This window comes from Myotis daubentonii, chromosome 7, assembly GCF_963259705.1.
Source record: "Myotis daubentonii chromosome 7, mMyoDau2.1, whole genome shotgun sequence".
NCBI classification, from domain to species: domain Eukaryota; kingdom Metazoa; phylum Chordata; class Mammalia; order Chiroptera; family Vespertilionidae; genus Myotis; species Myotis daubentonii.
The window spans coordinates 57,681,469-57,703,356 of NC_081846.1; the positions used below are offsets into that span (position 1 = coordinate 57,681,469).

The following is a 21,888-nucleotide window of genomic DNA, read 5'->3' on the forward strand; positions in this document are numbered from 1 at the left end:
ATGTCACCCCTGGAAACGTAATTTAATTGTGTGAGAAGGCGAAGCAGGAGGGGAAAGAACCCCGGCACAGAGGCTTCCTCTTTTCTGCGAGCCCTGATGGCTGCTGGCTGCCGGAGTGCAGGCCTGGAGTACCTACGCTGATGGAGAGCACGGGACCGGTTTTGTACATACAGTAACTGTCCGTCCTGGCACAGATGTCCTTTATGTCCTCCCCGCTGTCCTGCCACCTGAGCTCCTTATGCACAAACAGTGCAAATGCTTTCATCCTGTTGGGGCTCCCACCAACGCAGACAAACTGCTGATAAAAAGTAGCAACCACCTGCCTTAATGACTGGGATCAGAACCGAGGGGCAGCTCTCGACGTTAATGATTTTACTTTATTTTTTAGTAGCTTATCTAAGAGTATGTGTAGATGTTATGGGTTATGTTCGTGAGTTAACTAATTTGCATCATTGACCTGTCATTAAGACACACAAGTTTTTTGGTGCTTAATTAGTAAAGAAAAAGATCCTCACGAAATCAAAGCAAGTGTTGCTTCTGTTCAAGTCAGTGTTTCCTTGTGTTTTAGTTCGCAGGGAACATGAGCGAGCTCCTCAGGTGACATCAGCAGCCTCCTGTTGGGCATTAGCAGGCTAAATGCTCGGTAAGTAAATAGTGAGCATGGGGGATGCAAGTAACATAGCAAAAGGGGAACTATAAGGTGTAGATATGTTTCTTCATCCCAAATCCCCAGTCAGAAGTTTTTATTGTAAAATGTGCTATGTTCACGTAAAGCTTTACAAAAATAATCACATCAAAAATTTCTTCTCACTCAGAAGAAATTCTCCTGGAACAGGCCTTGTTGTGGACTGGAAATCTCACTACAGTATTTCATCAGCTCCAGTAATTTGGTTTTTCTGTATTCACAATTTAACATCTCTGGAATTTCAATAGGCATGGCAGTCAAGAGTGTCACATCTAATAAAATACGGTTATAAAATTGTCTTAGAGGCACTTGTGTAATAGCCTATAAGGGATCCATGAGGGGTGGGAGCGGTGGATGTGGGAGAGGATCAGAATGGCCTCCTAGCAGCATGGATGAGCTGCCAGCCTGGTGGGTACCAGGATGAGCAGCAGCAGGTGTCAGAGGCCCGAGGTAGCACAGCCATCAGGGCATCTAAGCTAAGTGGGGAGGTGCAGAGCCTGCAGAAGCTCAGTGACAGATAAGGCAGCACAGTGGTGAAGGGCCTGCCCTTGGAGATAAATATGGCTTTGCACCCAAACCCATCACGGACTAAGCAACCTGCTGAGTGTCACCCATGTCCTCTCTATGTGCCTCCGATTGTCATCTCCAATGTAGAAAACACAGTACCCTTTGGATGGTTTTGTAAGGAGAAAATAGGATCGACTATGGCAGAGGACGTTGTACAAAGCCAGGTGCCTTCTGAGCATTCGACAAATGGTAAGTACTACTTGTCATATCATGTAGCAGTTTCCTGCCCTGCTCTTCAGCTGGCTTATTGTTTCTGTATTGCAGAACTTAGTACAAAAGAAGCTGGTTCAAGTCCAGTGAGAAAAGGGCAGTTGATGGTGCCTGGCCGATGTGGGCAGCACGAGGCAGAGGATCAGAAGGATTACTGGTGAGGGCACGCACAGGGAGAAAGAATATCTGTCTAAGGAAATACTGAACTGAGGTTGTAGAGTAGGCACCCCCATTCACAAATGTCTTACTATGACTATTGGGTGGTCTGGTTACATGATGTGTTCTGTTTCCATTTAGCAATATTCCAATTTCAACTATGGGATGTAATTATCCTTTTATCCGCCCTCTGCTTCTCTTCTATCCTCATTTTTGTCTTTTCTGTGGCTTCTGATGAGTTTCCCTGATGGGGCTTAAAGTTGGTAATGAACTACAGTGGGAGTGAGCCATACAGGCTGGGTAGCAAAGAGAGTAAGACCGTGGTCTAAAGTGAGTTTCTAAGTTATTATTGATTACTTATAAAAATTTTCCCTTCTGTTGGTATGGACAATTAAGACTTAGCTCAAGTTCTAAGTACAAAGATGGTGGTTTTTTTGTTTTATTTTTGTTTTCAAAATACAGTAGTTTGAAAATAACCTCATTGTGTAGTGCCAGTGAATGTAAATTACAACTATTTAGATTGACCATAAAACCAAAAACAGATGTTAGAATAGCTTACAGTTTGAATTCTTCTTTGAACTCTAGGTATTGCTGTAATCAACAGGAATTTCTGAGTGCTTCTAGTGACATAAAGATGATAGGTATAGACAGAGCATTTTCATTCTTGAAGCCTTACCCTTAAATCAGACTTACTAAATATCACCCCCAGCCACAATTTTAAGTCTGGCTGCCTTAATGAGAAGTAAAATACGGCTGAGGACCACCAACCAGCACTGACCTTAAGAGACGCTTACTGTGATTTACGTCCAAACGAAATTATCGTTTGTCCTGGTTTCAACAAAGAAGATAAAAGTGCATTGGGAAGAAGTCTGAAGCATTACAAAAACGTGTTAAGTACTTTGCTATAGGCTGCCAGTATTAACTCACTTTCAAATATGCCTGCTGTCTCAAAAGACTTACCTTTGCCATGTTGTTATTAACCTGGTCCTATTGCAGCTTGGGTATGATGTATGTTTACAAAGGAGTATAAACACTTCTAAACTGTGTATTATAGAGTGTTATAGGGTAATTCTTTTTCATGTTGCTTGAAATTTCTAGGGAGAGATTAGAGGTGATGATGGTAATTTTATAAAAGACATATTAGAGGTTGAGTTTGAGTAGATAAGGTCTAATGCTCCTCCACTATATTTTTAAATTTTGAGGCATCCCAGTCAGTATGACAAAGTCACCAAAGCTGCTTCTCCTTCTTGCTGGGAATGCAACTAAACTCTACTTCCCAGCCTCCTTTCCAATTAGAGAAGGCCGTCTTCCTCAGTCCAGCCACTAGAATGTGAGCAAAAGTGATGGGTGCCACTTCCAGTGCCAGCCCATAGAAATCTCCCATCGGTGATCCCACAGATGGTCTTCTCCCGTCTGCTGGGTGGGTGTTGACACTCAGAGAAAATTTGCAAGTCACTGCGCAAAGGTAACAGAGCATCAAGATGGAAGGAGCCTGGGTCCCTGAGTCATCAGTTGGAGGAAAGCCACATATCAACTGGGAACACCCATTTTTTTGTACTTGATATAAATAAGAAATAAACTTACATTGTGCTAAGCCACTGATATTTTGCAGTACCAGCTAGTGAAAACTTAAAGAATATAGTAAGAAAATAGAAATAATTGTCAAAATCTATAAGGTTGAAGTTTTACACACCCACAGTTCTCCTTTCCTTGGAAGATAATGCTATTAATAATATGGACTAACTGTTAACTGGTTAATAATGCAGATTAATTATTAACTGGTTAATAATCTGCATTAACCAGTTAACAATTAATCCGCATTATTAACCAGTTAACAGTTAATTCATATTATTAACTGGTTAATAGTTAATCTGCATTAATAATGTGGATTTTGTAATCAAGGAAAACAAAATAATTTCAAGAGAAACATCAAAAGTGCTTTATTCAAAGTAATGTCCATCGCTAGCTACACATTTCCCCCATCTTTCAGGTAATTTGTGGATACTGTCCCAATAGAACTTTTCTTGTTTTGAGGCAGACCATTCAGAGACCCAATTTTCTACTTCTTCGTACGTTTTGAAGTGCTGCTCAGAAAGTGTGTGTGCCACCAATTGGAACAAGTGATAATCTGAAGGAGCAAGGTCTGGTGAATACGGTGGGTGGGTTAATACTTCCCAGGCAAGATCTTTTAACGTGTCTTTAACTGGTTTTCAAGTGTGTGATGGTGTGTCATCATGAAGCAAAATTACTTTGCAGTGTCTTCTGGCTCATTCTGGTCGTTTTACGATCAAAGTGTGGTTCAAATGGATTATATGTTGTCGGTAGCGATCAGTATTAACGGTTTCACCTGGTTTTAAAAGCTCATAATACACCACACTTTCCTGATCCCACCAAACGCAGAACATTGTCTTCTTTACAAAGCGATTTGGCCTTGTAGTCGATGTTGATGGTTGACCTGGATCAACCTATGATTCTGTGCATTTGGGATTCTCAAAATAAATCCACTTTTTATCGCCAGTCACAAGACTTTCTTTTGTGTTGTTGAAGCAACAGTTTACTAATGACTTTTTGGTTTTACATTTGTCTTTCGTTCAGATGGTGTGGCACCCATTTTCCTTCCTTTAAAATCTTTCCCATTACTTGTAAATGATCAGAAATTGTTTTCTCAGCACCGTTTAATCTTTCTGCAAATTGTTTTTGAGTTTGACACGCATCTCCACCCAATAATGCTTGTAATTGTTGGTCTCCAAACTTTTTCGGTTGACCTGGACGTTCTTTGTCTTTCACATCGAAATCATCGCTTTTAAAGCATTTAAACCAGCATTCACAAGTATCTTGAGATGGAGCATATTCACCATCAGCTTCCCAAAGTATACAATAACTTTTCAGCAGCACTTTTCTTCAAAATAAAGTAATGAATTAAAAAACTTCACGCAAATGCTCTTTTTTTTTGGCATGAAATTCGACATTTATAAAAATATCTATGATGTTAACTCCTTCAGAAAATTTGATATATGATGTTTTTGAAGCTTCTTGTCAATACAACGAAATAGCATACATATCAAATCACATATATATAATCATATGTGTAACTCCATCTATTGAAAAAATCCACATTATTAACCGGTACACCTTGTGTCCATTTTAATGGTGTTTATAATAGAAAATACTTTTACATAAAGGTCAAAAGTAGACTATATAATGTATGGCTTAGTCACTTGACTTCCATAAATAATGTGTCTCCAAGAAAATGACACAATATGGGGAAAATGTTCATGACATAAAGTGAAGTAAAAAATTTAGGATGCAATTATATAATTCCAACTATTTTAAAATCTGTTTATTAAAAAGAATTGGGAGAAAAGAAAATAGGTTGATGTCTATGTTTAGATGGTAGGAGTTTTTTAAGGTGTATTTTTAAAAATTATTGCTTAGTTTTGTTGTATTTTCCCAGTTTTGTTTTTATTTAAATATATTTTATTGATTTTTTACAGAGAGGAAGGGAGAGAGATAGAGAGTTAGAAACATCGATGAGAGAGAAACATCGATCAGCTGCCTCCTGCACATCTCCCACTTGGGATGTGCCCGCAACCCAGGTACATGCCCTTGACCGGAATCGAACCCGGGACCCTGGAGTCTGCAGGCCGACGCTCTGTCCACTGAGCCAAACCAGTTTCGGCAATTTTCCCAGTTTTAAGTAATGGACATGAGCTGCTTTTATTACATACATATATGTAATTCCTTCAGAGAATGAACATCAGTTCCTATTGGGACCTCTGACATTTTACCAGCTGAATGAGTAAGGTTTATGATGAGAAAATAAAAGAAAATATATCAGCAGGGGAAACATGATAGTTTTTCCCAAAGTTAGAAATACTTTTACCTTTACATCCTCTAACATTGCTGCTAGGTTGTGTGTTTTTGTTCCTAAATCCAAGTGATAGAGAATGTCTTCATCCATAGAATCCAGGTAAGGATTTTTAACATGAACAAAACCTTTCCTGGGAAAAATAATATTAAAAAAAGATGTGAAGAAATTTAGAGAGAAAGCCTGTGATAACCGCTAGCCCAAATATTGGACACAAACTTTCATTTAGGATTGAATGATTTGTCATGAAGCCAATATTATTATGCTACTATAATAAAAACAGTAGCACCACTAATTAATAATAACAATAATAATAATAATAATAATGGCTAATATTTTCTGTGCACACAGGCATAGCTTTAAGCATGAAAATTGCACACTGCCATAAAAACTACGTATAGTTTTAATAAACATTCTATTAGGTAAGCAATACTAACAAATGCAATTTACAAGTGAAGGAGCCAAGACTTGCAGAAGTTGAGAAACTTGAGCAAGATTTTACAACCAGTAGACGACAGAACCGTCTTTTCTACCCCATTCTTGTCTGGCCCTCATGGTCCTTTTCCTTCTTTGCATGGGTGGCTGTGCAACATAGGCTCCTGGGGTCTGTAGTCAGATTGCCTGGGCTCCACCACCAGTTCAACCATATATGTACTCATTGTGCAGCCTTGGGTAAGCTATTTTATCTTTGTTCTTTGAAAGTCTCCTCATCTGTAAAGTGGGGATAGTGAAAAAAATAACTGCTTTGCTAGATTGCCCTGAGGCCTATATGAGCCGAGCTGGGCTACTGTCCTTCCTCTCTCTCAGTAAAATAATGCAAGATGGTGAGCTGACTGCTGCTGTAGGAATGACCTTAATTCCATCTAATTCATATTTATAAGGCACATCATCTTCAGTCCTTGGTATTGCAGTAGTGATTACACACAACTGTAATCATTAGCGATAATCATTATCCCATACCACAGCGGGTCAAGCCGTCTCTGCCAAGAACTATCTGACTTCTTCGCTCTATGTTCCTTCCATTTCCCAGTAAATGTCTCTACACATTTTAACAAAACTCTTGTGTTTTTCTATATTTCCAATGACGTTTGCTCATTAAAAAATAGTTTTAAAAACACTGGTGCCCAGGACCCACTGAATTTAGAGACTGAAAAATATTTTTGAAATCTTCTCAGGTAATCTGATGTGCAACCCAAGTTGAAAATCCCTTTTTAGGCCTTTGTTCCTGAAGCATCTTTCTCCCTTCCCTCCATTGTTCACATGTGGGAATCCTACTCATTCCTCAAGGTCAAATTTAAATATCACCTCCCCCTGGAAGGCTTTTCCCGAGCATCTTCCCTCCCCAGTCAGTATGAATTCCCACCCCACACTGTGCTCCTAAAGCATGTATTTCACGTTAAGGCTGATCGATAGCACTTCAAGGGTTAATTTTCTGTCTCTCCAGAAAAATTGTGAATTTTCTCATGCAAGCTGTCTCATATATCTTTTTTTAATCCCCAAGTCTTAACAGATTTTATTTGTTAAATTAAATTTAAAGTTCGGGAAGTGGAACTATTAATTTTCCGCTCAAAAACATTTAGGGTAACAAATTCTTAATTAGTTAGTGGATCATGGCTGGTTTAAAAAAATAAAGCATTCCCTGAGGTTAGTACACTTTACTACTTCAGAACAAGCCTCAAAGCCCCCAAGCGAAAGGACACCTCCTTTCCTCTCCTGCTGACAGGCAGGAGGACATGCACCAGTGATCCCTTGTGGAAAAAGTGTGTCGATTCACCAGCAGCATTGCCATGGAGGCGTGTTAGAAATGCAAAATCTCAGGCCCCACGCAGGACCTCCTGAATCAAAATCTGCCTTGTAAGCAACTCCTATGTGATTTCTGTGCACAGTAAAGTTTGAGAAACATGCCATCCACTTCCTCTTCCAACTTCTCTTACTTTTCTGCTTGACTCGGCCAAACTGCTTTCCCTCTCTGATGCTTCTCTGGATTCCCAGCTGACTCTATCCTTACCCTAGAAGGAGTGCCCTTCATCTACTTCAGTGATTTCAAATTCTAACTCCGGGGAGAACCAAGATGGCGGCGATATAGGCAGCCGTGTCCCAGGTCGTGTCCCGGAGCAAATGGAACGAGCAGCTGAAGCTAGTAACACTCACACCGAATTGGCGAAATTGCTCAGCTGGTGAGAGGGTCTACAGCCGGGAAGAGCAGAACTCCCCTGGTAAGGTAAAAAAAAACCAGGGATTTGGGCAGGAAAGTTTGCCAGACCTCTGAGCCCAGAGAGTCCGAGGGAGACCGCGTGGCAGACAGCCGCGTCCCTTGGGACAGGCACAGCCCCTGACGGGGGAAAGGAGAACCGCGGGATTCCTGGCGCCGCCAGGGAAATTGAGAGCTGGGTTCTGTGATCACGGAGGACTGAGCCTAAAGGGGGCAGCCTGAAGAGCTGACCTGACCATGCAGTCCCGGTAAGAGAAGAAGCTTACAGAAACCAAGCCTTCCCCGTTTCCGCGGCCGGCATTTGTTTGTTTGTTTTCACTGAATCCTGTTCATGGGACATTTCGGATACAGACACTCACCTGTGCTGAAGAGAGGGAGAGTGTGCTGGGGAGTGGAATCTGGGGAGAGACTGGGGAAAGAGGGGGAGCCGGGAGAGGTGGTAGTGAATTGAGTGCTGAGACACCCCAGAGCCCCGGACTGGGGCAGCCGCCCGCTCCTGAGAGGGAGTCTCCTCCCCCCAGCCCCCAGGCAAGGAGCACAGCCACACCCAGATTCCACCCTGTACGAGATCAAGGATTAAGATAACCTGATCAGTCCCTGGGAGTTAACAGGGTCTGGCCTATAGGGGGATTTTCAATCCCAGCAACAACATAGCGCCCGTAACTAACTATTACGCAGTCAGCTCTGGGCAGTGAACTTCCACTGGACAGAGAGGCCCTATAGCCTCAGAGGCCAACCCCAGAACACTGCCACCCAGAGGCTGACCCACAAACTGACTCTTTGCTAAACACAAAATAAGGCAGTCTGGGAAATAAATGCGGCATGCTTTAAAATAAGGACTGTGGTTTACAACACAGAGGAACAGTATATCGCAGGGAAACTCAACACTCTCCTGAATACCTGGAAGGTCTAAGGCGAGCCACACTGAAGAATAGAAGAAACGAAGGACCTTCACTACTGCAATTTTTTTTCTTTTTTCACTTTTTAACTAAGAAACCAATTTTTTTTTCATTCTTTTTTTTTCTGTTCTTTTTTTTTCCTTTTTTTTTCTTTTCTTTCTTTTCTTCTTTTTCCATCACCTGATTTTACCCTTTTAATTACTACCTTCTTATTTTTTACCAGTATTATTACTGCTACCATTTTACCATTTTTTAAAGTGCCATTTTATTTTTTCTTTATTTTATTTTGGGATTAGTGTTCACCATTCTATTTTCATCGTTATATTATTGATTGTTTCTAGTTTGCATTCATATCCAGGGAGCTGTTGCTGGAATTTGTTGGGATTAATGGCTGTTCTATAGGAGTATTCTCCTCATATAAAAAATCTCTTCCCTCTTCCACTTCATTCTCTCTTTTCGCTCTTTTTTTTATTTTTCCTTTTCTTTTCTCGCTTTTATTTTCCCCCTTCCTTTTTCCCAATTTCATTTTTGCACTCCCTTTTTTTGGTCCCTACTTTTCTTTTCCTTTTTCTCTTTGATCTTTTTCTCTTCCTTCTTCCTTATCCCCTAATTCTCTTAATTCAGGTGGTCACCTTTAATTGGGGTTATTAATATCGTGAATATATTTGTGTATAGTGCCTGGTACGTGGTGCCTTGTTGTGTTGTATTTTGTGCCTTTAAATCAACGCAGCAGATCCAAGCAACAGCAACCTCCTGAGCACCTCATCCTCTGCTGAGGAACAGCAGCTGTACGTGAAACCTCGCCCCACCAGCCGGAAGAGCCACCACAGCTGTGAACAACACCCACCAGAGGAGCTGCTGCCAACTGAAGAGCAGCTGCTACCGCAACCGCCCGAAGAGCAACCACAGACCAAGGAGTCACTGCCACCAAGGGAGCAACCACTGAACAACTCAACGTCTAGATATGTCAGTGAGATCAAACATGGGTAGACAAAGAAACCCCCAAAGGAAAGAGAAGGAGGACTCTCCAGAAAAGCAGCTAAGTAATACAGAGGCATGCAACATGACAGATAAAGAATTCAGAATAAGGATCCTAGAGTGCATAAACCGGATGGAGCAAGAAGCAAGAAGAAACAGATGAAAAAATCGATAACATATGGAAGAAGCTAGAAGAAACAGATGAAAAAATCGATAACATATGGAAGAAGCTAGAAGAAACAGATGAAAAAATCAACAACCTAAGTAAGACCCAAGAAGAAATGAAGAGTGATATAGCTGCAATGAAAAACTCCATTGAAAGTATCAACAGTAGACTAGGAGAAGCGGAGGACCGAATAAGTGAATTAGAAGACAAGGAAGCAAAACACACCCAAAATGTACTGCAATTGGAGAAAAAAATTAAAAGACAGGAGGAGAGCCTAAGGGAGCTTTGGGACAACATGAAACAAAACAACATACGAATAATAGGAGTACCAGAACAACAGAAAGATGAACAAGGATTAGAAAACCTACTCGAAGAAATAATATCAGAAAACTTTCCTGAGGTGGGGAAGAAAAAAGTCACACAAGCCCAGAGAGTCCCAAACAAGGTGAACCCGAAAAGACCCACACCAAGACACATCATAATCACCATGGCAAATGTTCAGGACAAAGAGAGAATCTTACAGGCTGCAAGAGAGAGACGGAAAGTTACATACAAGGGATCTCCCATTAGATTGTCAAATGACTTCTCAACAGAAACACATCAGGCCAGAAAAGAATGGACTGAAATTTACAAAGTGATGCAAAGCAAAGGACTGAATCCAAGAATACTCTATCCAGCAAGGCTATCATCAAACTTGAAGGGGAAATAAGAAGCTTCACAGACAAAAAAAGACTAAGGGAGTTTGTCACCACCAAGCCAGCAATGCAAGGAATGCTAAAGGGACTGGTATAAAAAGAAGAAATAAAAAGCTCAGAAAGAAAACAGCCACACACACACACAAAAAGAAATGGCTACAAACAAGTACCTTTCAATAATAACTTTAAACGTAAACGGACTAAATGCTCCAACCAAAAGACATCGAGTGGCTGAATGGATAAAAAAACATGACCCATACATCTGCTGTCTACAAGAAACCCACCTCATTAGAAGGGACTCACACAGACTGAAAGTGAAAGGATGGAAAAATATCTTTCAGGCAAATGGAAAGGAAAAGAAAGCTGGGGTAGCAATACTTATATCGGACAAAATAGACCTCAAAGTGAAGGCCTTAACAAGAGATAAGGAAGGCCACTTCATAATACTAAAGGGATCAATACAACAAGAAGATATAACCCTGGTAAACATATATGCACCCAATGTAGGAGCACCCAAATTCATAAAAAAACTCCTGGAAAATATCAAAGGAGAGATCGACAACAATACAATCATAGTAGGGGACTTTAATACACCATTGACAGCACTGGATAAGTCCTATAGACAAACAATCAGCAAAGATACAGCAATCCTAAATGACTCACTAGATCAGATGGACTTAATAGACATCTTCAGAACACTTCACCCCAAAGCCAGAGAATATACGTTCTTCTCAGGTGCTCATGGGACATATTCAAAAATAGACCACATATTGGGTCACAAGCAAAGTATCCCCAAATTCAAGAAGATTGAAATCATAAAAAGCGTCTTCGCAGACCATGATGGCATAATATTAGAAATAAACTACAATAAAAACAACCCAAAATACTCAAACACCTGGAAGCTGAATAGCATGCTACTAAATATTGATTGGGTTACCAATGAGATCAAAGAAGAAATTAAAAACATCCTGGAAACTAATGACAATGAAAACACAACAATCCAAAACCTATGGGACACATTGAAAGCAGTCCTGAGAGGGAAGTTTATAGCTCTACAGGCCTATCTCAAAAAACAAGAAAAAATGGTAGTAAATCATCTAACTCTACAACTCAAAGAATTAGAAAGAGAGCAACAAGAAAACCCCAGAGTGAGCAGAAGGAAGGAGATAATAAAGATTAGAGCAGAAATAAATGACATAGAGACCAAAAAAACAATACAGAAAATCAATGAAACCAAGAGCTGGTTCTTTGAAAGGATAAACAAGATTGATAAACCTCTAGCCAGACTCACCAAGAAGCAGAGAGAGAGGACCCAAATAAATAAAATCAGAAACGATAGAGGCGAAATAACAACAGACCCCACAGAAATACAAATGATTGTTAAAAAATACTATGGACAGCTTTACTCCAACAAACTAGACAACCTGGAGGAAATGGACAAATTCCTAGAAAAATACAGCATTCCAAAACTCAATCAGGAAGAATCTAAAAATCTCAACAGGCCAATAACTATGGAAGAAATTGAAGCAGTCATCAAAAAGCTTCCATCAAACAAAAGCCCAGGACCAGACGGCTTCACAGGGGAGTTTTACCAAACATTCAAGGAAGCACTAAAACCTATCCTCCTCAGACTACTACAAAAAATTCAAGAGGAAGGAACACTTCCAAGCTCATTCTATGAAGCCAGCATCACCCTAATACCAAAACCAGGTAAAGACAACACAATGAAAGAGAATTACAGGCCAATATCCCTCATGAACATAGATGCCAAAATCCTCAACAAAATCTTAGCAAATCGGATCCAGCAGTACATCAGAAAGATCATACACCATGACCAAGTAGGATTTATCGCAGGGATGCAAGGATGGTACAATATCCGCAAATCAATAAGCGTGATACATCACATAAACAAATTGAAAGAAAAAAACCACATGGTCATATCAATTGATGCAGAAAAAGCATTTGACAAAATTCAACACCCATTTTTGATAAAAACTCTCAGCAAGGTGGGAGTAGAAGGATCATACCTCAACATAATAAAAGCCATATATGACAGGCCCACAGCCAACATCATACTCAACGGACAAAAACTAACACCATTTCCCCTAAGAACAGGAACAAGACAGGGATGCCCCCTCTCACCACTCCTGTTCAACATAGTACTGGAAGTGTTAGCCATTGCAATTCGGCAAGAAGAAGAAATAAAAGGCATCCAAATTGGAAAAGAGGAAGTAAAACTGTCCTTATTTGCAGACGACATGATATTATACATACAAAACCCTAGAGATTCCATCAAAAAGCTACTAGACTTAATACATGAATTTGGCAATGTAGCAGGATACAAAATTAACCCCAAGAAATCTGAGGCATTTCTATACACCAATAGTGAACTTTCAGAAAGAGAGATTATAAAAACAATCCCGTTTACCATTGCACCGAAAAAACTAAGCTACCTAGGAATAAACTTAACTAAAGAGGTAAAAGACCTCTACTCAGAAAACTACAGGACGTTGAAAAAAGACATAGAGGAAGACATAAACAGATGGAAGAACATACCGTGTTCATGGATTGGTAGAATCAACATCATCAAAATGTCCATACTACCCAAAACAATCTATAAATTCAACGCACTTCCCATTAAAGTACCAACAGCATACTTCAGAGATCTAGAACGAACTTTCCAAAAATTCATCTGGAATAAAAAAAGACCCCGAATAGCTGCAGCAATCCTGAAAAAGAACAAAGTAGGTGGGATCTCAATACCAGATATCAAGTTCTATTACAAAGCCACTGTTCTCAAAACTGCCTGGTACTGGCACAAGAATAGGCATATAGATCAATGGAATAGAATAGAGAGCCCAGAAATCGGCCCGAACCAATATGCTCAATTAATATTTGACAAAGGAGGCAAGAACATACAATGGAGCCAAGATAGTCTCTTCAATAAATGGTGCTGGGAAAATTGGACAGATATATGCAAGAAAATGAAACTAGACCACCAACTTACACCATACACAAAAATAAACTCAAAATGGATAAAGGACTTAAATGTACGACAGGATACCATAAAAATTCTAGAAGAATCCAAAGGCAAGAAAATCTCAGACATATGCCGAAGCAATTTCTTCACTGATACAGCTCCTAGGGCACTTGAAACTAAAGAAAAAATGAACAAATGGGACTACATCAAAATAAAAAGCTTCTGCACAGCAAAAGAAACCATCAACAAAACAACGAGAAAACCCACTGTGTGGGAAAACATATTTGCCAATGACATATCTAATAAGGGCCTAATCTCCAAAATTTATAGGGAACTCATACAACTTAACAAAAGAAAGATAAACAATCCAATCAAAAAATGGGCAAAGGACCTAAATAGACACCTTTCAAAAGAGGACATCCAGAAAGCCAAGAGACATATGAAAACATGCTCAAAGTCACTAATCATCCGAGAGATGCAAATCAAAACAGCAATGAGGTACCATCTCACACCTGTCAGACTGGCTATCATCAACAAATCAACAAACGACAAGTGCTGGAGAGGATGTGGAGAAAAAGGAACACTTGTGCACTGCTGGTGGGAATGCAGACTGGTGCAGCCACTATGGAAGACAGTATGGAGTTTCCTTAAAAAACTGAAAATGGAACTCCCATTTGACCCTGTGATCCCACTTCTAGGAATATATCCCAAGGAACCAGAAACACCAATCAGAAAGGATATATGCACCCCTATGTTCATAGCAGCACAATTCACCATAGCTAAGATCTGGAAACAGCCTAAGTGCCCATCAGTAGATGAATGGATTAGAAAACTGTGGTACATCTACACGATGGAATACTATGCTGCTGTAAAAAGGAAGGAACTCTTACCATTTGCAACGTCATGGATGGAACTGGAGAGCATTATGCTAAGTGAAATAAGCCAGTCAATAAAGGAAAAATACCACATGATCTCACTCATTCGTGGACAATAGAGACCATTATAAACTTTTGAACAATAATAGATACAGAGGCAGAGCTGCCTCAAACAGATTGTCGAGCTGCAGCGGGAAGGCCGGGGAGGGTTGGGGGGGCAGGAGGTAGGGGGGTAAGAGATCAACTAAAGGACTTGTATGCACGCATATAAGCATAACCAATGGACATAAGACACTGGGTGATAGGGGAGGCTAGGGGACTGTCTAGGGCGGGGGGATAAAATGGATACATATGTAATACCCTTTGTAATACTTTAAGCAATAAAAAAAAAAAAGAAAGAAAAATTGAATATATATCCATTCAAATAGAAAAAAAAAAAAAACAAAAAAACAAATTCTAACTCCATATCAGGATCACGTGGGTGCTTTAAAAAGCACTGGTACCTAACTAAGCCCAAACCCAAAAATTCTAATTTATATTGTCAAGAAGATATGGGCCTTGGTATTTTTAAAATCACTGATGTATTCCAGCTTTCCTATCTTCAAAAAGAAATTCTCAAACCACTAACTATATTCTCTTGTATTAATTATAATAGTCTTGCTTATTCATTAGGACTATTAATTATAATAATCCTGTTCATTATTTAGTTTTCCTTGGTGGTCTGTTTCAATAGCTAATGATCCCTTGGTCAGAGAATTGGGTGGGGTTGGGGGGCATGTCTATAGAAGGTTTGCATCCCTTTGGGCTCACCAAAAGCACTTCTAAGATGATCCCTCTATTACTTACCAAAGGAAAGATTTCTTTGGCCATTAGGCCAAATTCAACAGTATGATTCTGGCAATTGCAATATTTCAATCTTTCCAAAATATATAATTTTCACTAAATAGACTACATGTGCTATTTCTTCCTCAACCTTGTTTTGCATTTTCTTTCCTTTCTCTAAAATGTGGGCCGGAGGTGGTATTGGGAATACATTCTTTTAGCAAGCCACGAGATAGCATGGTCAGTATTAAACACTGGTAACCAGTGCGGGCTGAGAAGAAGTCTTTGTATTTTACCATCACCTTCATCTTCAGACTTTTTCCTTTTCTCTTTCCGTGGCATGCCTGAGCAAACGCACGTGGTAGGAGACTACCTTTGTCTGGGATGGGTAAATGGAACATTTTCTGAAACATTGACATGATGGAGGCTCTAAGCAAGACATCTGATACAACTCGCAAGGCATCTGATACAACTCGGTGAATCAGAGGGAATGCACAACAATTCCTTAAGCCTCCTGAAGATTAATGCTCGATTATGTTCTGTGAACCTGGGGCAAGAATTGGAGCTAAATTTGCAGACAGTTTTGGCAGATTTATGTCTGCCCCTGAGATGAAGAACATACATGGAATTTCAGAAGCGAATTCTATGTAAAGTCTGTCACAAAGCGCATGGAATCACTTCATGATATGCTGCTCGCAGTTAAACCTCCCTCAGGCACAGGGCGGCCCCTTTAATCACTTCTCAGATATTTCAGCCCATGGTCCTGGAATTAAAGGCTGAACTCCAGGCTGAACTTAGAATGTGTTCACTCATGCAGGTTGGTTAATCTTTTGCATGTTTTTTGGCTTTACTTTCTTTTCTTTTCTTTTTTTTAAAGAGCGAGAGGTATAATTGACATATTGCTCCACTTTCTTAGATGAGCCAGATTCACCCAAGAACCAAGGAATGAAAATATCTTTGGGAAGACAATTTGCATTGTATTTATTTTGTTTTGTATTATGAGCTAGGTTCCAACTATTTCATCTCTAAACTTAAGACATTTATGTAATGATAGAGGTTGATCTTCTGAACATTTAATATAAAATCCAAAGAACATCCATCTAATCAAAACAAATAAAACATCAAAATTACTTACCCAACGTATGTATTCTGGTCAGATCTCATGGGTTTATTGGAAGCAGGTAAAATCGAAGCCATACTTTGTAGTGTGTGGATAGTCACACTTCAGTTGATGTCAGGGAAGAAATATATAGTCAGTTGCTATTAAATTATAGGTGAATCATAATAGCTCAGCTCCAAGTTAGAATGACAGCCTCCCTTATAAAACTTACATTTTCTTCTGAAATCAATAATGGAACTTTATTCCTAGTATAACTCCCTACCAATTCAAAAAATATCCTCCTTGACATGGCCTTTTATACTATAAAACAGCCCAGCTCTCACAACAGCTCTTCCCTAAGAAGACAGGCTCCCTTTGAAGGTGTGGCGTCCTAGCTCTCTGACTATGTTGGTTAGCTTGGTCACTGTAGGCTGGTGCACCTTTCCCTTCCTCTGGCCTTGATCCCAGCATGGGCCTGGTGTGGCACACGGCTTACTTACTTTGGGACAACTGTATGTGGATCCACGTCCTCCACTGGTTTCCACAGGAACTCCACCATGTTGTCTCAAAAACATGCCCAGGACGCGGGAGAACTTTCAGCTCCCAAACATTTTGTTTTCTCACCCCATCCTACCCCTCATCAGCTTGTTTTCATTCTATGTTCACAAGTGAGACAAACATGCAAAGTCATGCCCCCAGAGTGCCTCTTCATCTGAACTCTGCCCATTCAAATTCACACAGAAGGTCTGATCATTAAACAAATCTGTTTCCCAGGGCTTCATTAAGCTAAAAACCGCAGGCTGCCCGTGAAATCCAATGGAGCAGCTGCTGGAGGTCAATCCAAATAAAACAACAAAATAAGGTCTAATATTTTCAGAAAACAGAGTGTCTCTTTGAAGAAATCCACAAATTCACTGCTTTTCTCCTGCTTCTTACTGTACAGTTTGGGGACAGACAAATCTAGAAGACTTTCAAGGAACTTCATCCTGTGTGTTTTTTTTCTTTTTATTCCCAGCTCCCATGGCAATCAGCTGAAGTTCTATGCTGGTGAGAGCTTTAAGGACATTTGTCTCATGGCTTGCAAGCAAACAAGCGCTTAAAATGTTCACAAACGCCCAAACAGCAGCAGATACAAGGCATTTCATAACGTGCTTGAATTTCTCTGTAAGAGTGTGCATCACAGTCAAGAAGCAAATGCACATCTTAACTGTGTTTGGAGATACTCCTCTTCCTGGTGATAGTCACTTTGGACAAACTCCTTGAATTCCATGTTGGCCTCCTTCAGTCCATCTTGGCCGACTAGCGAAGTTTACAAGAAGGAAAGAGAATAGGAAACTCATAGAGCACTCCAAATCTTGCTACTGCTACTACCAATTAGACATTTGTATCTTTACCTAAAGTTATCCAAAAATACCCAAGAAAACTAATCGTGGAAAAGGCAATGACAACTTGGAGGCAAAATAAGCCTGAACCTGTGTGTTGCTTGTATAACTTGGGAGAGTAGGTACTGTTTCCAGTTTATGATAATAATACATCTTTTACCTCATGGCCCACCTCAAAGGGGTCTACCTGCTGCCCTTTCTCCACAACCACTGGCAATTTTGAGATTCAACATGCCCACCACCTACCACGGGGGCGTCTTACATTTTTTAATCCTCACCTGAAGATATATTTATTGATATGAGGGAGAGAGAAACATTGATGTGAGAGAGAAGCATCAATTGGTTGCTCCCAAACACTGACCAGGAATTGAACCCACAACTTTTTGGTGAGTGGGACAATGCTCCATTCAACTGAGCAACACTGGCTAGGGTGGGAGGCTTTATACTTCTTTTGGTATCCCATGCTGTACCTCAAAAAAAATTTTAGGGTATAATGACCAAATTCCAGTCTGGCATTTACCTCTGGCTCTGACAGGTGAAAGTGTTAGCTAATTAGGTAAGTGTTAAATCATTAATTACTCCAGGGAATTATTTAGACTAATTAACATGTCTATTTCCAGTGCAAATTCTGTCAGTCAATGATCTTGATCACCAACAGTGCCAGGGACACCAGCAACGTTTTCTGGATCCCATATAACGACTCCTGAGGATATTAAGGCAAGTGTCATCATTTGGGTGAAATGAAGAATAGTCCTGCAGAATCTATGCAAGTAGAGCACTGATGAATGTCCTCTGGGTAATCTGAAATTATTTTCCCTAGTTTTCAATCCTTTCACGACTCCATCCTACTCTTACGGTAGGTTGTTGCTCAACAATTTTTTTATGGACTATATTGCAAAAGGTCAGTCACCTGAATGATAATGGAGAGAGCATGTAGCACAGAAATGCACAAAGGAAATTCACGCCCAGCCTGTGGGAGACATGGGCTTCTGGAAGGAAGGGATGCCTGGGCCGCGTCTTGAGGAAAATGTAATCCTGAAAAATATTGCTGAGGGTAGGGGTGGGTGAATATGAGAGGCCTGTGCTCCTGGCCCAGGGAACTTTGTGTAAAATGCATAGAGGTGACAGAAAAGTGTCACATTTAGAGAACTATTAGTAGCTCTATGTGGTTTTACTTCCACATATTGGCACCAGAACATCTCAGTCAGGGCTGTAGTGGCCTTCAGTTTTTGAGATTTCTGCTATATTAGGCAATAAAGAAAGGCCAACGCAGGGTTACACTAGTTACAATACACACTGAGTCCTTGTAGTCTGTTTTGAAGTAAATGGAGACTCCACATAAGAGATGTCCTACTTACCACACAGTAAGTGAGTATTAAGCACCTGCCATGAACTAAGTTTGTTCGTGTTCAAAGTGGCATAATAATATAGGAGAATGGGCCTTGTTCTCAGGGTCATATTTCTGGCAGCTTCCAAATGAAAAGGATTTAACTTACAACTGCCCTGGCTGCTCTGGTGGCCTTTCTTACTGGGATTACAATCCCCACAGTGTGGCAAAGCTGGCATGCCCTGTTCCCCAGGGGCTGGCTGCAACCAACGCCAGTGCCTCAGTGAGTCAACAGGCCCCTCGGAGAAGTTGGCGGAGGGCATCTGTGCCTCAGGTGGTTTGGTCCCTTAAGACTGAAAACACTTGGCTTCTGAGGGTGTTTGACTTCAGTTTTAAGATGTTTCTGTTCTTGATGATGCTGGAGAAAAGGAAATGGGAGGCACAGGAGATCAAACAGAGATTCAAGAAAAGCCTTTTTTTTTTTTAAAGTGAAGCATGATATTTGGAATCAATAACACTAAGAAATAAAATGTAAAAGCTCTTCTCTAAGTTCAAAATAATAATCATTTTGAACTTGGAATAGAAACCTGAAGGACAAGAAAGAATGCCAGTGACAACAGTGATCCACTCGGCATTGCACTGGGCCAGCCTCTGGACGATCTCGTCCGCAACAGCCCTGTGAGGTAGTTTTTGTTATTTTCTCCATCTTCAGCAGCGGACATTAGAAACCAGAGAGGTGACATGAGGTGCCTGAGATCCGACAATGAGTTAGCCCAAACCAGAATTCAGACCTAATTCTGTCCAGCTACAAAGCCATGGGAACTTTTTCTATTCTACCACTGTCTTCCTTTTAATTTTATTTTTAAATTTTTTCATTTATTTTCAGAGAGAGGGAGAGAGAAAGGGGGGCTGATGAGAGAAAGAAATGTTGATTTGTTGTTCCACTGATTTATGCATTCACTGGTTGATTCTTGTATGTGCCCTGACCCGGGATCAAATCTGCATCCCTGGCATATTAGGATGATGCTCTAACCATCAGAGCTCCCAGGCTAGGGCTCACCACTCTTTTTGGGATTCTTTAAAGAAGACAATAGTCCAAGGAGAATGGCATCAACAAGAGAAGGAAATTCGATCTGGGTCTTAAAGGTGAAGTCGGACTGGGACGTGAGGAGTGTCTCTGTAACACCTCACTCTGCAGGTCCTAAGGGTTGTTGGCTTCATTCAATTCTGGAAAAGGGGTGCATAACTCAGCCATAGTGGGAGTGTTATTTGGATGCTCCTGAAGAAAATAGCCCCTATGTTGATTATAAAATCATCTCGTTGCCAAAATTTAAATTCATCTTTAAACTGTCCGGTCAACATACTTAAATGTACAGTGTAGCTCATCTCAAGCTTACCACTTCCCTATGGTTTTACCCAAAAAGTTGGATCCGATTCAACACCCGGCCTGCAGCAAGTGCGGTCTGCTCCTGAGCGGCCCCTGCAAAGGGGATTAAAGGCACTGGCCTGCGAGTCTGCTGACTGCCCGTGGGTTGCCCATCCCAGTAACGTCCTGCACTAGAGACCCTGTAACCTCCTGCCCTGGAGATTAAAACCTGTGTTTGTCTTTTTAGCACCAGGTGAAGGAGCCCCAACCGGAACATGAAATACCCTGGGAAATCAGTTGGAAAGAAGCACTGAGGGTTTGACAAACCTCACCCTGAAATGAGAGGAAGGCCTGTTTTCCTTGGAACTAAGGAAGGTTCATTCCTAACCTCTAACAGCAACAAAAAAATGAGGTTATTACTGCTGCTGCCGAGAGGGTTCAGATGGGAAAATAATGCTAATCCATCGTGGAGGTGGTGAGTTCCAAGCCCAGAAAGTCACGAAATTTCAAAGCTGACTGATTCTAATTTGGGTTTGGCTGAGTGACAGATAACAATGTGCTTTATGATACGCTCCTAACATTACTCGCTGCAATACTTGGAGTTAAACATTAATTTTTTTCTAAAGAAGTAGAAATCTTGAGTACATAACCACGGTCACATCCACATTTCTGTTAATGCCTCACCTCAGGAATGTCATGACTCTTCGGAAGTGTGACTCCTTTGAACACTTCACCTTGGATTCGCATTTCATTTTCGGTATTTCTGAGAGTATTTTATGCTAGTATTCGGTAAATTTTAACTGTAAAATAGTTCAAACATATAGAAATGTGAAGCTGTAACAGATGCCTGTGTAGTTGCCACACAAATTTAACAGTTGCTAACTTTTTGCCATATTTAACACAGACTTTTTTAAAAAATCCATTAAAGTCCTACCCACCTTTTTAAAATTTTTTAAATATATTTTTTATTAATTTTAGAGAGGATGGGAGAAAGAGAGATAGAAATATCAATGATGAGAGAGAATCATTGATCGGCTGCCTCCTGCACGCCCTCTACTGGGGATTGAGCCTGCAACCTGGGCATGTGCCCTTGACCAGAATCTAACCTGGGACCCTTCAGTCCGCAGGCCAACGCTCTATCCGCTAGGGAGCTACCCACCTTCTTTCCCTTTAGATTATTTTTGCTCTCTCCCCATGGGTAACCACTAGCCTGAAGTTGGTAGATAGCCTTCTGAGGACCATTTAAACACTATTACTTTTAAAAAATTAAATGTATTGGAATGACATGATTAATAAGATTATATATGTTTCAAGTGTACAATTCTATGATACATCATCTGTATATTGCATGTGTAAAACTATTACTTTTCAGTATGTACTTAGTATGTATAACTACATGAGCAGATTCCACGGTCCCAGTGTAGTGCATGGGTTTCAGGCCCAGTCCCCGCCTCCTGCAGGCCAGGACCATGAGCGTGCATCCTGCAAACCCAGCTGCCTTGGCACCAGTTTGCGGGGGGGGGGGTGGGGGGGGGGTGGAAGGGGGTCGACTCCAAGGCTGATCCTCACTGGGCCACAATGACGCCAGCTGGCGAGCTGAC

General features: G+C 40.7%; 1 protein-coding gene across 1 annotated transcript in view; it reads right to left on the reverse strand.

Annotated features, from left to right (window-relative positions):
* UPP2 (uridine phosphorylase 2) overlaps nucleotides 1-16,771 on the reverse strand; it is a 39,439-nt gene extending 22,668 nt beyond the window's left edge. The window contains 4 exon segments of the mRNA XM_059704880.1: nucleotides 137-295; nucleotides 5,502-5,619; nucleotides 16,249-16,335; nucleotides 16,713-16,771. Of these exon segments, the coding sequence (XP_059560863.1) occupies nucleotides 137-295; nucleotides 5,502-5,619; nucleotides 16,249-16,335; nucleotides 16,713-16,771 (423 nt within the window).
* Between the last annotated feature and the right edge of the window lie 5,117 nt (nucleotides 16,772-21,888).